This window comes from Lycium ferocissimum, chromosome 3 (assembly GCF_029784015.1).
Source record: "Lycium ferocissimum isolate CSIRO_LF1 chromosome 3, AGI_CSIRO_Lferr_CH_V1, whole genome shotgun sequence".
Taxonomy (NCBI): Eukaryota; Viridiplantae; Streptophyta; class Magnoliopsida; order Solanales; family Solanaceae; genus Lycium; species Lycium ferocissimum.
This window is the reverse complement of record NC_081344.1, coordinates 70,893,205-70,907,290: the sequence shown is the minus strand read 5'-3', so window position 1 is coordinate 70,907,290 and position 14,086 is coordinate 70,893,205. Positions and strand designations below refer to the sequence as shown.

Below are 14,086 nucleotides of genomic sequence, written 5' to 3'. Positions count from 1 at the left end.
ATCATTGTGTTATTTTTCCATTTCCACACGTTTTCCCATATGACTGGAAGTGAAAAGAACTAAGAAAAAGGGAAGAACAAAAGTCAATATCGCCTTTGTTATCTCAAAAGTAATTGTAAAAGCGTGTGTTGTATTTTTTCTATTCAGAAATAATATAATATGACCTAATTACTAAGTTCTACATATTTATATACTAGTGAGACATAACATATAAAGAAAGAAATAATTATATTGATGACTATATAATATACATGATTGTCTTAATTTATTAGGCAAATTCTTTATTCATGGAATAATATCTATAATCATACCTAATTAGGAGAATCAGATTATGCTATTCTAATCAAAATAAAAAAGATAAATATAATACTACAAATCAAAAAAATTATTATTAGGATATCAAACTTGAAAGAAGGCATGTAAAATATTTTTTTAATAAAATCATATAGTATTATGATAGGATTAACAAAGAAAGCTGATACTACTATTTATTTTCTCTGTATAACAGTGTCAAATAAGATCTTCAAGACTTGAATATTGGAGATATTTATTTTCAAGGCATAACAAAAACGTGCGATCATGTCATAAAAGATTTAACCGTTTGGAAATATTTTGAATTTAATAGTTTCTCAAGATAAAGAATAGTGTCCACTTAATCTTTTTATGGATAAAAAAAGTATTCACTTATTAAATTAAGAAATAATTAACCTCAATTTTCTAAATTTAGCCTAATCAAATGGAACGTATTGTGTGATCGAATTCCAATACATATTTAATTAGCGATAATTTAATTAAATTATTTATTTTTATCAAATTTTTTTTAAAGATATTAACAAATCTAAACTTAAGTATGAAATCTTTTTTCAACCAGAGGACCAACAAATATTAAGGAAAGATACAAGAAACTTACCTAACAGGCTTAACTCACCTTAGCTGTCATCACAATGCACCAACCACATTACAACTATGACAGAACTTTTCTTAAAATAATAATAAAAAATCCTTAATTTTCTCAAAAAGCTTCTTCAAATCTCCTATATAAACCCCCATATCTCCACCTTCATAACCTTCTTTTGGCCCTTCAGGTTCTACTACTCCCTCTTTGCAAAGGTAAGTTTCATTTTCCTTTTTTTTTTTAATTTTTTTTTTTTTTGGTTTAGGGTGGTTGTTTGTTTTTTCTGTTTTCCTGTTTTTAAGTTTTCTCTTTGTTTGTTTAATTTATTTTTGATGATTTTGCTATTTGTGTTGTTGTTATGATAAAGAGTAGATGGATCTTATAGCAGATTTTATTGCTATAGCTAATATTTATATTTGTTGATTTAAAGATTAGAGCTTTTTAACCAAGAAATGAAAAAAGATTTGAACTTTAGTACTTTTACCTTTATATATAGGGATTAAAGGTATCAAAAGTGACTTTTTTGGGTAGGTTAATCAGCTGATCTCAACTAATTTAGTGACATTTGTTTTAGGGTTTGCAGAAACAGTAATTTGGATGAGTCCTGTTAGTAAAACATAAAAAAATACTTTTTTTTTGGGAGAATCAAACTCACATTTCCAAATATTTCAAAAATCTAAAAGGCTCTGAAGACTAGTCTTTTTGAAAGATTTGAAAAATAAAGTTAAGAAATCTTGAAAAGGTTAAAACTTTTTTAGCAAACACATTTGAATCTCACGAGGTGTCTTTTATGCTATATTTAAAATTGCTTTGTTATGAGTTACTGAGGGTATTATTAAAAAGATACAAGAAACTTCTAACTACCTCCACGAGGTAGGGGTTCACTTACAACTATGACAGAACTTTTCTTAAAATAATAATAAAAAATCCTTATGTTGTTGTTTTCATTTCAATCATGCACTCTTTCCTAAACTCAATATTTGTTTTTTTTTTCTTTTCTGTATTTTGGTTTAGGGTATTTGTTTGTTCTTTTTGTTTTCCTGTTTTTAGTTCTTTTGTTTGTTTTTTTAATTTATTTTTGATGATTTTTCTATTTGTGTTGTTGTTATGATAAAGAGAAGATGGATCTTATTGCAGATCCTATCCCTATAGCTAATATTTATATCTATTGAATCAAATTTTAGAACTTTTTAACCAAGAAAAAGAAAAAAGATTTGAACTTTAGTACTTTTACCTTTATATAGGGTTTAAACGAATCAAAATTTACTTTTTTGGGTAGGTTAATCAGCTGACCTCAATTAATTTGGTGACACACTTAATTTAGTGACATTTGTTTAAGGGTTTGCAAAAACAGTAATTTGGATGAGTTCTTTTAGCAAAAAATTAAAAAATAACTTTCTATTTGAAGATCTTAAACCTCACATTTCCAAATCTTTCAAAAACCAAAAGGCTCTGAAGAATAGTTTTTGAAAGATTTAACTTAAGAAATCTTAAAAAGGTTAAAACTTTTTTCAGCAAACACATTTCAATCTCAGATGGTCTTGTATGTTATTTTTAAAATTGCTTTGTTATGAGTTATTTGAGCCGAGGGTCTTTCGAAAACAGCCTCTCTACCTCCATGAGGTAGGGGTACGGTCTGGTCTGCGTACACCTTACCCTCCCCATACCCCACCTTGTGGGATTACACTGGGTATGTTCTTTATTTCAATCACGCACTCTTTCCTAAACTCAATATTTGAGCTTGCAAGCTCTAAAATAGATCCATTAGTTGATTGGATTATGTTCTTTTTGTGGTTGAATTTTGTTTGCCTTCTGTTCGCGTTTGTGAAAAGATTTCTAATATAGTTTGTTGTGTTTGATTGCAGATCTTTTTTGTGAATACCTTCACTTCCTGTCTGGATTTGGATCTACTCAGGCAACTATTGGTTTCTTACAAAGTTTCAATGTTTGATTCTTAGTTTCAAAGTTTCTTCATGACATCCTCTATACGCACGCGTAGACTTCGGATTATGCACTCTTTCTCTGTAGTCTTTCTTCACTGGTTCTACATGTTTTCATGAACTAGCCTTCATAATCATTGTCCCATTCCAATTTATTTTAGAATTTCCATAGCCACACCATCACTTTAGAATTGCACATAGTTTCCTATTATTTCACATGGCTTCGGCTCAGCAACTGCCGAGTTCTGGTTCTGATGCAAAGTTTGAAGAAAGGAAAAGGAAGAGAATGGAATCCAACCGTGAGTCGGCCAAGAGGTCACGGATGAAGAAGCAGCAGCGTTTGGAGGAGTTGGTGAGCGAAACAACACAGCTGCAGAACCAGAACGGTGTAATCCGTGATAGGATTGATTCTGTAGAAAGGAATTACCGGGCCATGGATGCGGAGAATAATGTGTTGAGGGCTCAACTTGCAGAATTGACTGAGCGGTTGGATTCACTGAACTCGATGACCGTATTTTGGGCTGATAATACTGGATTTCCTGTTGATATTCCTGAAATTCCCGATACTTTGCTGGAGCCATGGCAACTGCCTTTCCCAATTCAACCTGTCACTGCTACTTCTGATATGTTCAATTTTGAGCCTGCTGGTCTGATGATGATTTAAGGAGTATCTGTTATTGATATTAATGATGTAGTGTTTGTTTCTGTCTAGTCAGGGTTGGCTACTATTTATATGCGAATATCTAGTTTGTTGTTTGTACTAGTAATTTGTCAATGATATTTTGGTCTCTAGGTTTATATATGCATCTTGGAGTAATTTGAATGATATTGGCCTTTTGTTTCGGTGGAATTGCTATGTTCAGTCTTTGATATTGTGGATCAGTTTATCCTAATTTTAGCCTGCATCACGTGTTTACTGTTTTGATCATTGGTGTCAATGCTTATAGGGAGAAAAGAGTTTCCACAAGGAATTCTCTTTTCTGTCTTTGATTTGATAAGAGTAGAATAACATAACATATATTTCTTTCTATCCTAGCCTTGGTAGACAAAGTTATGCGGTATTTGTGTTGGTGGGAAGTAGCAGGTACCCCGTAAAATTAATCAAGGTGCATTGTGACTCAAACACCACAATTATCCAATAAAAGAAAGAGTAGAGCAAGGGGTAATCAAGAATTTCTGCTTTCATGGAGTTTATTTGTTTTATCCAGGAAAAAAGCCTACTTCATTGCTTACGAACTAAGGTATGACATTTAGTCCATATTCAATCACTGAATCTTTGATATTTGTAAATTCGTACTACTGAATGTGGAGAAATATAACTCCAAAGTACACTCTTTCTCCAATTTTTTGTGGGGAAAAGAAGCCCCTAAAGGGTTTAGCCTTGCGCTGTTTCTTCTGCAATTTCTCAAGTAACTTGTGATTGAATTTTTAGGAATAATAGTTATAAGTTACTTGAATCAAACTGATATGATGAGTCAAATTTATAAAGAAATGAATTCAAGGGAGGCTTAGTTGAAAGTTGGAAAATTATACTCTTTAGCAAGAAGAGGATTTCTCAATCATGTTCTGTTTCACCTTATATGTTAGCATTCTCTTTATAGTTCGTACCAAAAAGGTCAAAAGAAGGATAGTTATTAAATTTAATTTTTTTTTCTTTTCATTTTATCTTTAATAAGAAGCTTTTATATTCACTTAAATGATATGACATCTCTGACCATAAGTTTCAAGAGTCTTACCTTTGTTTTGATAAACTCCAATTGAGAGAACTACAAAGAGGTGGAAAAGTATACTCTTAAGTAAGAAGAGGATTTCTCAATCATGCAGTTAGTTATAACTGTTAGAGAACTACAAAAAACTCATTTAGACTTTGAGCCTAATTCAACCCAAGTGAAATTTCCAAAACTATATAGGAAATTAATCCCACAATCGATGTGAGATAACTTATACTCCTCTAGTTATAGATAAAGCTAAGAGAAACATCGTTGATGGCAAATTCAAGAAAAGTGTATAGTACGAATTACTAGTATGATTGTTGGATTATGATCTCTTACCTCTCAAACCAAACGACGCCTTACTTTCTTTCTTAAATTTCAAAAGCAACAGCTACTAAGGGGTGGAAAAGTATACTCTTAAGCAGGAAGAAGATTTCTCAATCATAGAAATTAGATATTACTATATACAGAACTCTTCTAAATCGGAAAAAAGAAATGGTCTTCTAAATTGACAAAAAAAAAAAAAATGAATTTTGAGCTTAACTAAACTTAAAATGTTAGCTCATAAACTTTGAATTGCCCAAACTCATGTAAGGGATTGATCCCATATCTCCCCACCGACGTGAGATAGCTTAACATAGATAAAGATAAGAGAAATATCCTTGATGAAAAATATCCAAGAAAAGTGTATTGCACGAACTAATATAATCAATTACTCATCATATATAAAGAGGAGATTAATTAACTTTAGCAATATTCAAGAATTAATATTCATCGAGAAAACATTGTTTTTTTTAAAACACAAAGTATCAAATTACCATCCGGAAAACACAACCCAGCACATCACTTATCAATTATCATAAGTGCGGCACTCATCTGTCTCAGGATCATATTTAAAGGACCAAAATAAACCTACTTGAGTCGATAAAGGGATAATTTTGGCTAAAAACTCCAGAATATTCCACAATTTCTAGCAAAATAAACTAAGATACTGAGAGTTGGAGAAGTGCTCTTCAGCAAGAAAAGGATATCTTAAATTATGAAAATAGCTAATTAAACAGGAAACTTTAGCAATTCAAGATTCATCAGAATTCAGGGGAAAAAAAAAAAAAAACACAAAGTTAAAATAGGAGTATTATGAAATACCATGTAAATTTTGTTGAGAAAACAGAGAGATATATAATGCGAGAGTAAGATTTAATCAATTATCATAATGCAGCACTCATCAGTCTCAGGATTATCATAAATCAATAAGTTCTAAGAAGAAAGATCGGAATATTTATCTCATAGAGATCATTGATCCGATACCAAATCCTGGAACAACCTCTGTAACTTTATGGTATACTCATGGATTGGCCAGTTCTTATACGGAAGGCTGCAATTTCTTAATTGCCTCGGTTCCTACTCCTGCTAAACAAATTCTTCATCATGTTTTAAACGACAAGTTTTGCAATTTTTTTTTTTAATTCGTACCGATTCAAACTATGTCAATACACCATACATAAGATAAGATTAACTTTAGCAATATTCAAGAATTAATATTCATCCAAGATAACAGTGTTTTTAAAACACAAGTATCAAATTACCATTAGAAAAACACAACACATAATCAATTATCATAAGTACGGCACTCATCAGTCTCAGGATTATCCTTGCAGTAATTCTCCAATGGATCAGAATTATCCTTCTTCTTATCCCTTGCATGGCTTGCTGCTGCACTAGTCTCTTCCACCACATCCCATGCAGCTACACACTCACCGCTCACTGGATTCTCAGCACACGCTTCTTCTGCTTCTTTTACACTTTCCGCTATTAAATCAGACAGCTTGTTGTCAGGTGTCGCACGTACTACATACATCTTGCGGTATCCAAATTGAGCTGATGATGAGTTCTTCCATGGGTTGTTAAGTGTTGGGAATTTGAAGGATTGAGTTTCGGATGATTTGGATAAGATTCTTGGGCTTGTGAGACTAACACCAGCTATGGAAGCCATTTGCTACGTTTGTTGGGAAATGAAATGATCTTTTAGGATGTGAGAAGGTATATGTATCATGATGAAATGAGTTAATGAGCACACATTTCTTATCATTTTGTTGGCCAATGGTAGGTGTACACGTCGTGAGTATGACTTCTGGAAGATATTGTGAGCTAAAAATATCTTGGCTTGCTCATTTGCCTACTGAGAATCATCAATTATAGGAAGATAGATACAGAAAAAAGAGGATAATACTAGAGTACATGTTATATTTGAGGGGCACCCAAGGGTGATGTCTGAGCAATATTTTAAGGCTTAATATATAAACATTTCTTCAAATTTGCTATCAAATTTAGACATTCGAACTACTTATTTCCAATTAAGCATATGAACACATGGTAAGGTGTTTATATTAGACACTTTTGGTGCATATTGCAAATTTTTCTTATGCGTTATTTCAAATGCTTATTATCTAGATAATTTAACCACTTGAAATATGTCACTTCTTTTAATAATACACATCATCCTCAATTAAAATATGTTCGAGGTTCTATGACTTATTAAGACTAACCGGATAGAGGTTAAAGGAGGTAAGAAAGGGTGATCGGCGGAGTAGCAAAGAGAAAGAAAAAAAAATCAAAATTAAGGAGAAAAGCTATGCTAAAGGTTCAAATTTACCCTAGGTTTAAAATATTAATGCTTAATTGCGAGATACGTGCATTGCGAGATACGTGCATGGGTTAAAATTTTCTTTTATGATATATTAAATGTTGAATCGGTTGAATACGAAAAATGAACAGAAAATTTTTTGCTTTTGCATATATATTAAATGTTGAATCACTTTGACACAGAAGCGAGAACTGGTCACAATCAAATGTACAATTTTTGGTATTTTTTGCTGTTTTTAATTTATTTCTAGAGAATGATCTATGCAGATACACCATTATTTTTTTTAATATCTTTTTAGTGTCTAGTGTAATTTTTTGTGTTGCAGATTTTAGGATTTGATGTGACTTTCTTTTTCTTCTATTTCCGTCAAATCTAATAGGTAGAGCTTAGTACTCCTTTTGTCCCAATTTATGTGATACTTTTCTCTTTTTCAGAATTAATTTGACTAAATTTTGAAAGCTAAATTGGATCAGATTAACTCAACATTTTAAGATTAAAATTTATATATTTGAAAAACTACATGCAAAGTACTATACTTGCAATTTTTTTTCATATCAATTTAGTAAAGAAATACATCTTACGATATTTGTTAAATTTCATGCAGTTTGAATTTCAGAAAGCGAAAAGTATCACATAAATTAGGATAAGAGACACTAAATATCTTATGAAGACTAAAAGTGTTAACTTTCAGCAAATCTAAAGGAACAAATCCATTAATTACATATTAAAGTGATTATTTTAAACCTAATCTCATACTTAAGGGACCATATTTGTCAATTTTTCTCAAACTTCACTAAACAAGCTATGCAGCAGTCGCAGCTAGCGACCTACAGAAACATTTATTTATTTTTTGAAGTTTTTTCATAAAAGCATTTTGTTGTTATATTTGTTTGAACAGATTACAATTAGCACTTATCATGACTTAAATAAGTCATGAAATTTTGCTACTATTAATGGGCAGAGATGTTAATTATCTTCTTAACCTCATTAAAAAACACCAAAATTACCGCAAAGCAATTAAACAAATTCATCCTCAGTTAATATTCACCACTACACAAAACACCTTAAACAAAGAGAATTGTCTATTTACATGTGATGTACTTTTTTTAGTTAATAAAGAGAATTGTCTTTCGTAGGGGGTTGCAATTTTCAATCCTTTTGTGTTTAGAAGAATTTGTTCATATGACTATCCATGGCTTGCATTATTAATTCAAAGTTCTTAGTTTTGTTCATGCAATAGTTGTATCTTCTCAGTTTATTTGACGAGACTATGTTTAAATATTAAAGGTGTGGGTGGTCTTAGATATCTCACAAGATTACATGCATGACTGTGATTCTTTTTGTAATACGAATATTTCATTGCTAATATAATTAAATTACGCTTTAATTTTTTTTATCGCACTTAATAAACGATAATAACTATTACAAGTATCTGTATATTCTTTGGCTGAATTCAAAAATTACAATTTAGCTTTAACTATGACATTAGGTTAATTATAGGTACAATGCTAATGAAAAAAAAAAGAATTAAAATATCACAGAAGAATATAACATACAAATATTGAGATAATGCTAAAGTGTTGATATTTACATTTTATGTAATTTTAAAAATAATATAAAATAAATAAAAATATACAGAAGTATTATTCATAAATTTAGACAACTCAGGAATGTGAATAAAAGTAACATTCTAAAAAAAATTTAAAAAGTATTTTAAGGTAAGAAAAATGTTTTTAAAAAAGTGAGTAACTGACAAAGATATTATTCATAAATTTAGACAACTGAGGAATGTGAATAACAGAATAAGATTCTAAAAATTAAAAAAAAAAAAAAAGTAATCCAAGGGTAAGAAAAATGTATTGTAAAATGTGAGTTACTAACACGGATATTAAACCATTTGACATGCTAATAAATATATTATGTGATTTTGTAATTATACAAAATAGTGGACAATGTAATAAAGATAAAAAAAAAAAATAGTTACATAACTATATGGTTCGTTTCTTTTAATTTCATAATAATGTTGGCATTGCATACTCCATAATCTTTTTCCAATGATTGTACAGGTAATATATTTCATATAAAGACCAAGCTATATAAAGAAGTACATTATTATAAGTTTCATTTTACTATATAAAAGAAACAAGACGTCAGTTGATATTCCAAAAAAATGTTATGAAACATGCTTAAGCAATTGGATTTAATATTTGGGTTTCGATACTAATATGTAATAACATGACAAACATTATTCCCTATTAATTGGTATCTCCTATGTTGATCTTTTTCTTCTGCTGTGTTCTATTTTTCGTTAGGTCTACATGAATTCCAAGAGATTGTAGGTTTTCGCACAACTTCCTTCCAAGGTAATTTTCAACTTTCTTTTTAACACCTTTACTCGCCATGATCGCAAATCGCGGAAGATGCATCTTGACCTTCTCTCATTTTATCCTTGATGTGTGCTGCTTGCACCTTTAGCCTAGCTACAGTAATTCTAAGGGTATATAAAAGAATAGAGCAAGTAAAGTATCCTACTTATTTCCATCTTAAAAAACACTAGTATATAAGCTTAATGGAGCTACCCGATAGTTGTCACTTGGTGGAGGTGGCAAGTATCCCGAATTTAATGGCGTCCGCATATTCAACCTATAGAACCATTTATTTAAAAAAAAAAAAAAAAGTATCATACCTATTTCCTTAACATGGAATTGCCCTTAAAGCTGCCCTTTCAGTGTCTCTACAAAGAAACAGATTCATTTGCCGTGTGAGAAAATTTCATCAATTATAGATAGATAGATACAGAGAAAAGAGGATAATACTAGAGTACATGTTATATTTGAGGGGCACCCAAGGATGATGTTTGTGCAACATTTTACGGCTTAATATATAGACATTTCCTCAAATTTGCTAGCAAATGTAGACACTCGAACTATTTATTTTCAATTAAACATCTTAACACATGATAAGGTGTCTATATTAGACACTTTTTATGCATATTGCAATTTTTTCTTGTGCGTTATTTCAAATGCTCATTATCTAGATAATTTAACCACTTGAAATATGCCACCTCCTTTATTTATACACATCATCTTCAATTAAAATATGTCTGAGGTTTTACGACTTATTAAGACTAACCGTATGCAGGTTAAAGGAGGTAAGGAAGGGTGATCGGCGGAGTAGCAAAGAGAAAGAAAAAAAATATCAAAATTAAGAAGAAAAGCTATGCTAAATGTTCAAATTTACCCTTGGTAGCTATGCTAAAGGTTCAAATTTACCCTTGGTTTAATATATTAATGCTTAATTGCGAGATACGTGCATGGGTTAAAATTTTCTTTTATGCATATATATTAAATGATGAATCACCTTGACAAGAAGCGAGAATTGGTCACATTGAAATGCACAATTTTTTAATATTTTTTTGTTATTTTTAATTTATTTCTAGAGAATAATCTATGCAGATACATCATTATTATTTTTTTAATATCTTTTTAGTGTCTAATGTAGTTTTTTTGTGTTAGAGATTTTAGGATTTGATGTGTCTTTCTTTTTCCTCTATTTCCATCAAATCTAATCGGTAGAGCTTATTACTCATTCCGTCCCAATTTATGTGATACTTTTCGCCTTTTCAGAGTTAATTTGACTAAATTTTGAAGCTAAATTGGATCAGATTAACTCAATATTTTAAGATTAAAATTTATGTATTTGAAAACTACATGCAAAATACTATATTTTCAATTTTTCTCATATCAATTTGGTAAAGAAATACATCTTACGATACTTGTCAAAATTCACAGGAAAAGATCACTTAAATTGGGATAGAGCGACTAAATGTGTTAACTTTCAAAAATCTAAAGGATCAAATCCGTTAATTACATGCTAAAGTGATTATTTTAAACCTACTCCCAAACTTAAGGGACCATATTTGCCAATTTTTCTCAAACTTGACTAAACAAGCTATGCAGCAGTTGCAGCTAGCGACCTATAGAAGCATTTTTTTAAAAAAAAATAGTTTTTTCATAAAAGGATTTGTTGTTATATTTGTTTGAACAGATTACATAGTTTTAATAAAAGTTTAACATTTTTAGTCTCTATCAAATATTTATCAAACTTTATTTGTTAGATTTGATGAAAACTATGAAAAAAAAAGAACATAAGTGGGAAATGATTACATTTAAAGCTACAATTTTGTATTTTCTGAATTTTTAATTTATTTCAAGAGTGTAGTGCAACTTTTTAAGGTTAATATTTGCTAGAAGTATTTTTCTATATTTTTTTTAATGTCTAGTGTGATTTTTTGTGTAGCATATTTTAGGATTTGATGGGATTATCTTGGTGTTTATAGTTAAATCTTCTTTTTTCACTCTGTCCGTCAAATCCAAAAAGCAAATAGTTCAATAAACATTTTGTAGAGACTAAAAGTGTTAAACTTTTGACAAACTTAAAGGACCAAAACTGTTAATTAATACTTAATTGATTATTTTGAACATGCTCTCAAACTTAAGGACCAATAGAAGCATTTTTTTTTTAAAATAGTTTTTTCATAAAAGGATTTTTTTTATTGTTTGAACCGATTACAAACAAATATACTTGTCATGACTTAGGTGCATATTTTTACTTTTTTGAATTTGAAAAAAGTGAAAAAAAAATTTTGAAAAATAAGTTTTTCTTGTTTTTGGTATTCTAATAATTTGAATAAACGAGTAAAAAAAGTTAATAAAAAAAGTTAATTTTTACATACAAAACGCCCAAATAAAAAAATTTGTCAAAGTTTTATCTTGATAAAAGATCCTAGAAATTGGGATAGAGAAACTAAATATCTTATAAAGACTAAAAGTGTTAACTTTCAGCAAATCTAAAGGATCAAATCCGTTAATTACATACTTAGGTGATTATTTTAAACCTAATCTCAAACTTAAGGCATCATATTTGTTAATTTTTCTCAAACTTGACTAAACAAGCTATGCAGCAGTCCTAGGCAGCGACCTACAGAAACAAACTTTTTTTTTAAAGTTTTTTCATAAAAGGATTTGTTGTTATATTTGTTTGAACAGATTACAATTAGCACTTATCATGGCTTATAAATAAATCATGAAATTTTGCTACTATTAATGGGCAGAGATGTTAATTATCTTCTTAACCTCATTAAAAAACACCAAAATTACCGCAAAGCAGTTAAACAAATTCATACTCAATTAATATTCACCACTGCATTAAACACCTTCAATAACCCAAGTTCATTACCCATTATATTAACCCTTTGGAACTCTTTAATTAGACATTATTCACTTGGTATTTTCCCACAAGAATCTTTTTTTCTTTTTAAACAATTACAGTTTCAATATCAGCAGATTATATTATTTGATAGCTTTACATATTCATTCTTGATTAAAGGATCAGCTAATTTAGGAAAGTTTTGTTTAGGGAAACAGTTACATTGTTTGAGTTTGAAAGATGGATTTAAATCCCATGTTTATGTGCAAACTGCATTGGTTAATATGTATGGGGAGTGTGGGTTTGTTGGTGATGCTAAGAAGGTGTTCGATGAAATGCCTGTGAGAAATATTGTTACTTGGAATGCTTTGATTAGTGGTTCTATTAAATGGGGTGATGTTAAGGTTGCTCGGGCTGTGTTTGATGCAATGCCTGAGAAGAATGTGGTTTCTTGGACGGGACTTATCGATGGGTATACGAGGATGGGTCGGTTTAACGAGGCTTTATCGTTGTTTCGCGAAATGGTTGTGGTCGAGGGGATTAAACCGAGTGAAGTGACACTTTTGGCGATATTCCCGGCTATTTGGAATGTTAGGTGTTTAGAGTGTTGTCAAATGATTCATGCTTATGGGGAGAAAAGTGGTATCGATGTGTTTGATATACGTGTTATGAATTCACTTGTAGATGCTTATGCTAAGTGTGGAAGTATAGACGATGCTGTGAGAGCTTTTGAGGATATATCGGATGAAAGAAGGAATTTGGTATCGTGGACGTCGATTATATCAGGATATGCGATGCATGGGATGGCAAAAGAAGCTTCGGATAGTTATAACATGATGGTGGATGCAGGTGTTGAACCGAATCGCGTAACGTTTTTGAGTATGCTCAATGCTTGTAGTCATGGAGGTTTAGTGGATGAGGGGCTCGAGTTTCTCAGGAAAATGGTTGATGAGTTTGGGATTCAACCAGACATTAAGCATTATGGCTGCTTGATTGACATGTTAGGGAGGGAAGGTAGGTTAGAAGAAGCAGAAAAGATAGCGTTGGAGATACCTAATACTATGTCTAATGTTGTGATTTGGAGAACGTTATTGGGTGCTTGTAGTTTTCATGATAATGCAGACATGGGAGAAAGAGTTATGCAGAAGATCATGGAGATGGAAAAAAAATACGGTGGTGATTATGTGCTTCTTTCGAATATCCTGGCAGGTATGGGCAGGTATGTTGATTCTGAGGTTGTGAGGCGAGTGATGGATGAGCAAAATGCACTGAAAGCTCCTGGCCTTAGTTTTACTTAATGTAAGATTGTAAACTGATTGATATATTGTTTATATGTCACATTTCCCTTGATATTGTTCTTTCAGCAAATTGGTACTTTTCTGCATTTCTTTGTTTATTCTCATTTATTTGGTTCAACCTTCAGCTTGTCGCTTAAACTGATCTCAAAGCTTTGGCTAATCGGAAGTTGTCTCCTGATCTGATTAATGCTTGTTCTCTTTACTATTAGGCGGAGGCCTGATTTGGAAAATTATGCCTGACTTTTTACGTTTATGCAGTCCGATCTTTAATTTATAATTAGAAAGGCTGCACGGGCTAGCTACTGGACGCTAAAATTTGACTACTTTTACACAATGAGCTTACAGCTTCGGTGCTTGATAGAGACATAAAAGGATGAACAAATCGGCAA

The 14,086-nt window shown here is 30.9% G+C and overlaps 3 protein-coding genes across 3 annotated transcripts; 2 read left to right on the top strand and 1 right to left on the bottom strand.

Moving 5' to 3' along the window:
• The first annotated feature begins 951 nt into the window (after window positions 1–951).
• On the top strand, window positions 952–3,685 carry LOC132050640 (bZIP transcription factor 53). Its single transcript, XM_059441994.1, has 2 exons — window positions 952–1,110; window positions 2,761–3,685. The coding sequence occupies exon 2, from the start codon at window positions 3,053–3,055 to the stop codon at window positions 3,497–3,499; it is 447 nt and encodes a 148-aa protein (XP_059297977.1). The 5' UTR covers window positions 952–1,110; window positions 2,761–3,052; the 3' UTR covers window positions 3,500–3,685.
• A 2,364-nt stretch (window positions 3,686–6,049) lies between these two features.
• Window positions 6,050–6,579, bottom strand: LOC132050641 (calvin cycle protein CP12-1, chloroplastic-like). The gene has a single exon (XM_059441995.1). The coding sequence runs from the start codon at window positions 6,538–6,540 to the stop codon at window positions 6,157–6,159; it is 384 nt and encodes a 127-aa protein (XP_059297978.1). The 5' UTR covers window positions 6,541–6,579; the 3' UTR covers window positions 6,050–6,156.
• A 5,673-nt stretch (window positions 6,580–12,252) lies between these two features.
• Window positions 12,253–13,905, top strand: LOC132050639 (pentatricopeptide repeat-containing protein At1g09220, mitochondrial). Its single transcript, XM_059441993.1, has one exon. The coding sequence runs from the start codon at window positions 12,297–12,299 to the stop codon at window positions 13,695–13,697; it is 1,401 nt and encodes a 466-aa protein (XP_059297976.1). The 5' UTR covers window positions 12,253–12,296; the 3' UTR covers window positions 13,698–13,905.
• Window positions 13,906–14,086: the final 181 nt, after the last annotated feature.

What these genes read in the sequence shown, in the direction of transcription:
- LOC132050641 (XM_059441995.1), bottom strand. Translation starts at nt 6,540, where the DNA reads ATGGCTTCCATAGCTGGTGTTAGTCTCACAAGCCCAAGAATCTTATCC.
- LOC132050640 (XM_059441994.1), top strand. Translation starts at nt 3,053, where the DNA reads ATGGCTTCGGCTCAGCAACTGCCGAGTTCTGGTTCTGATGCAAAGTTT.
- LOC132050639 (XM_059441993.1), top strand. Translation starts at nt 12,297, where the DNA reads ATGGGCAGAGATGTTAATTATCTTCTTAACCTCATTAAAAAACACCAA.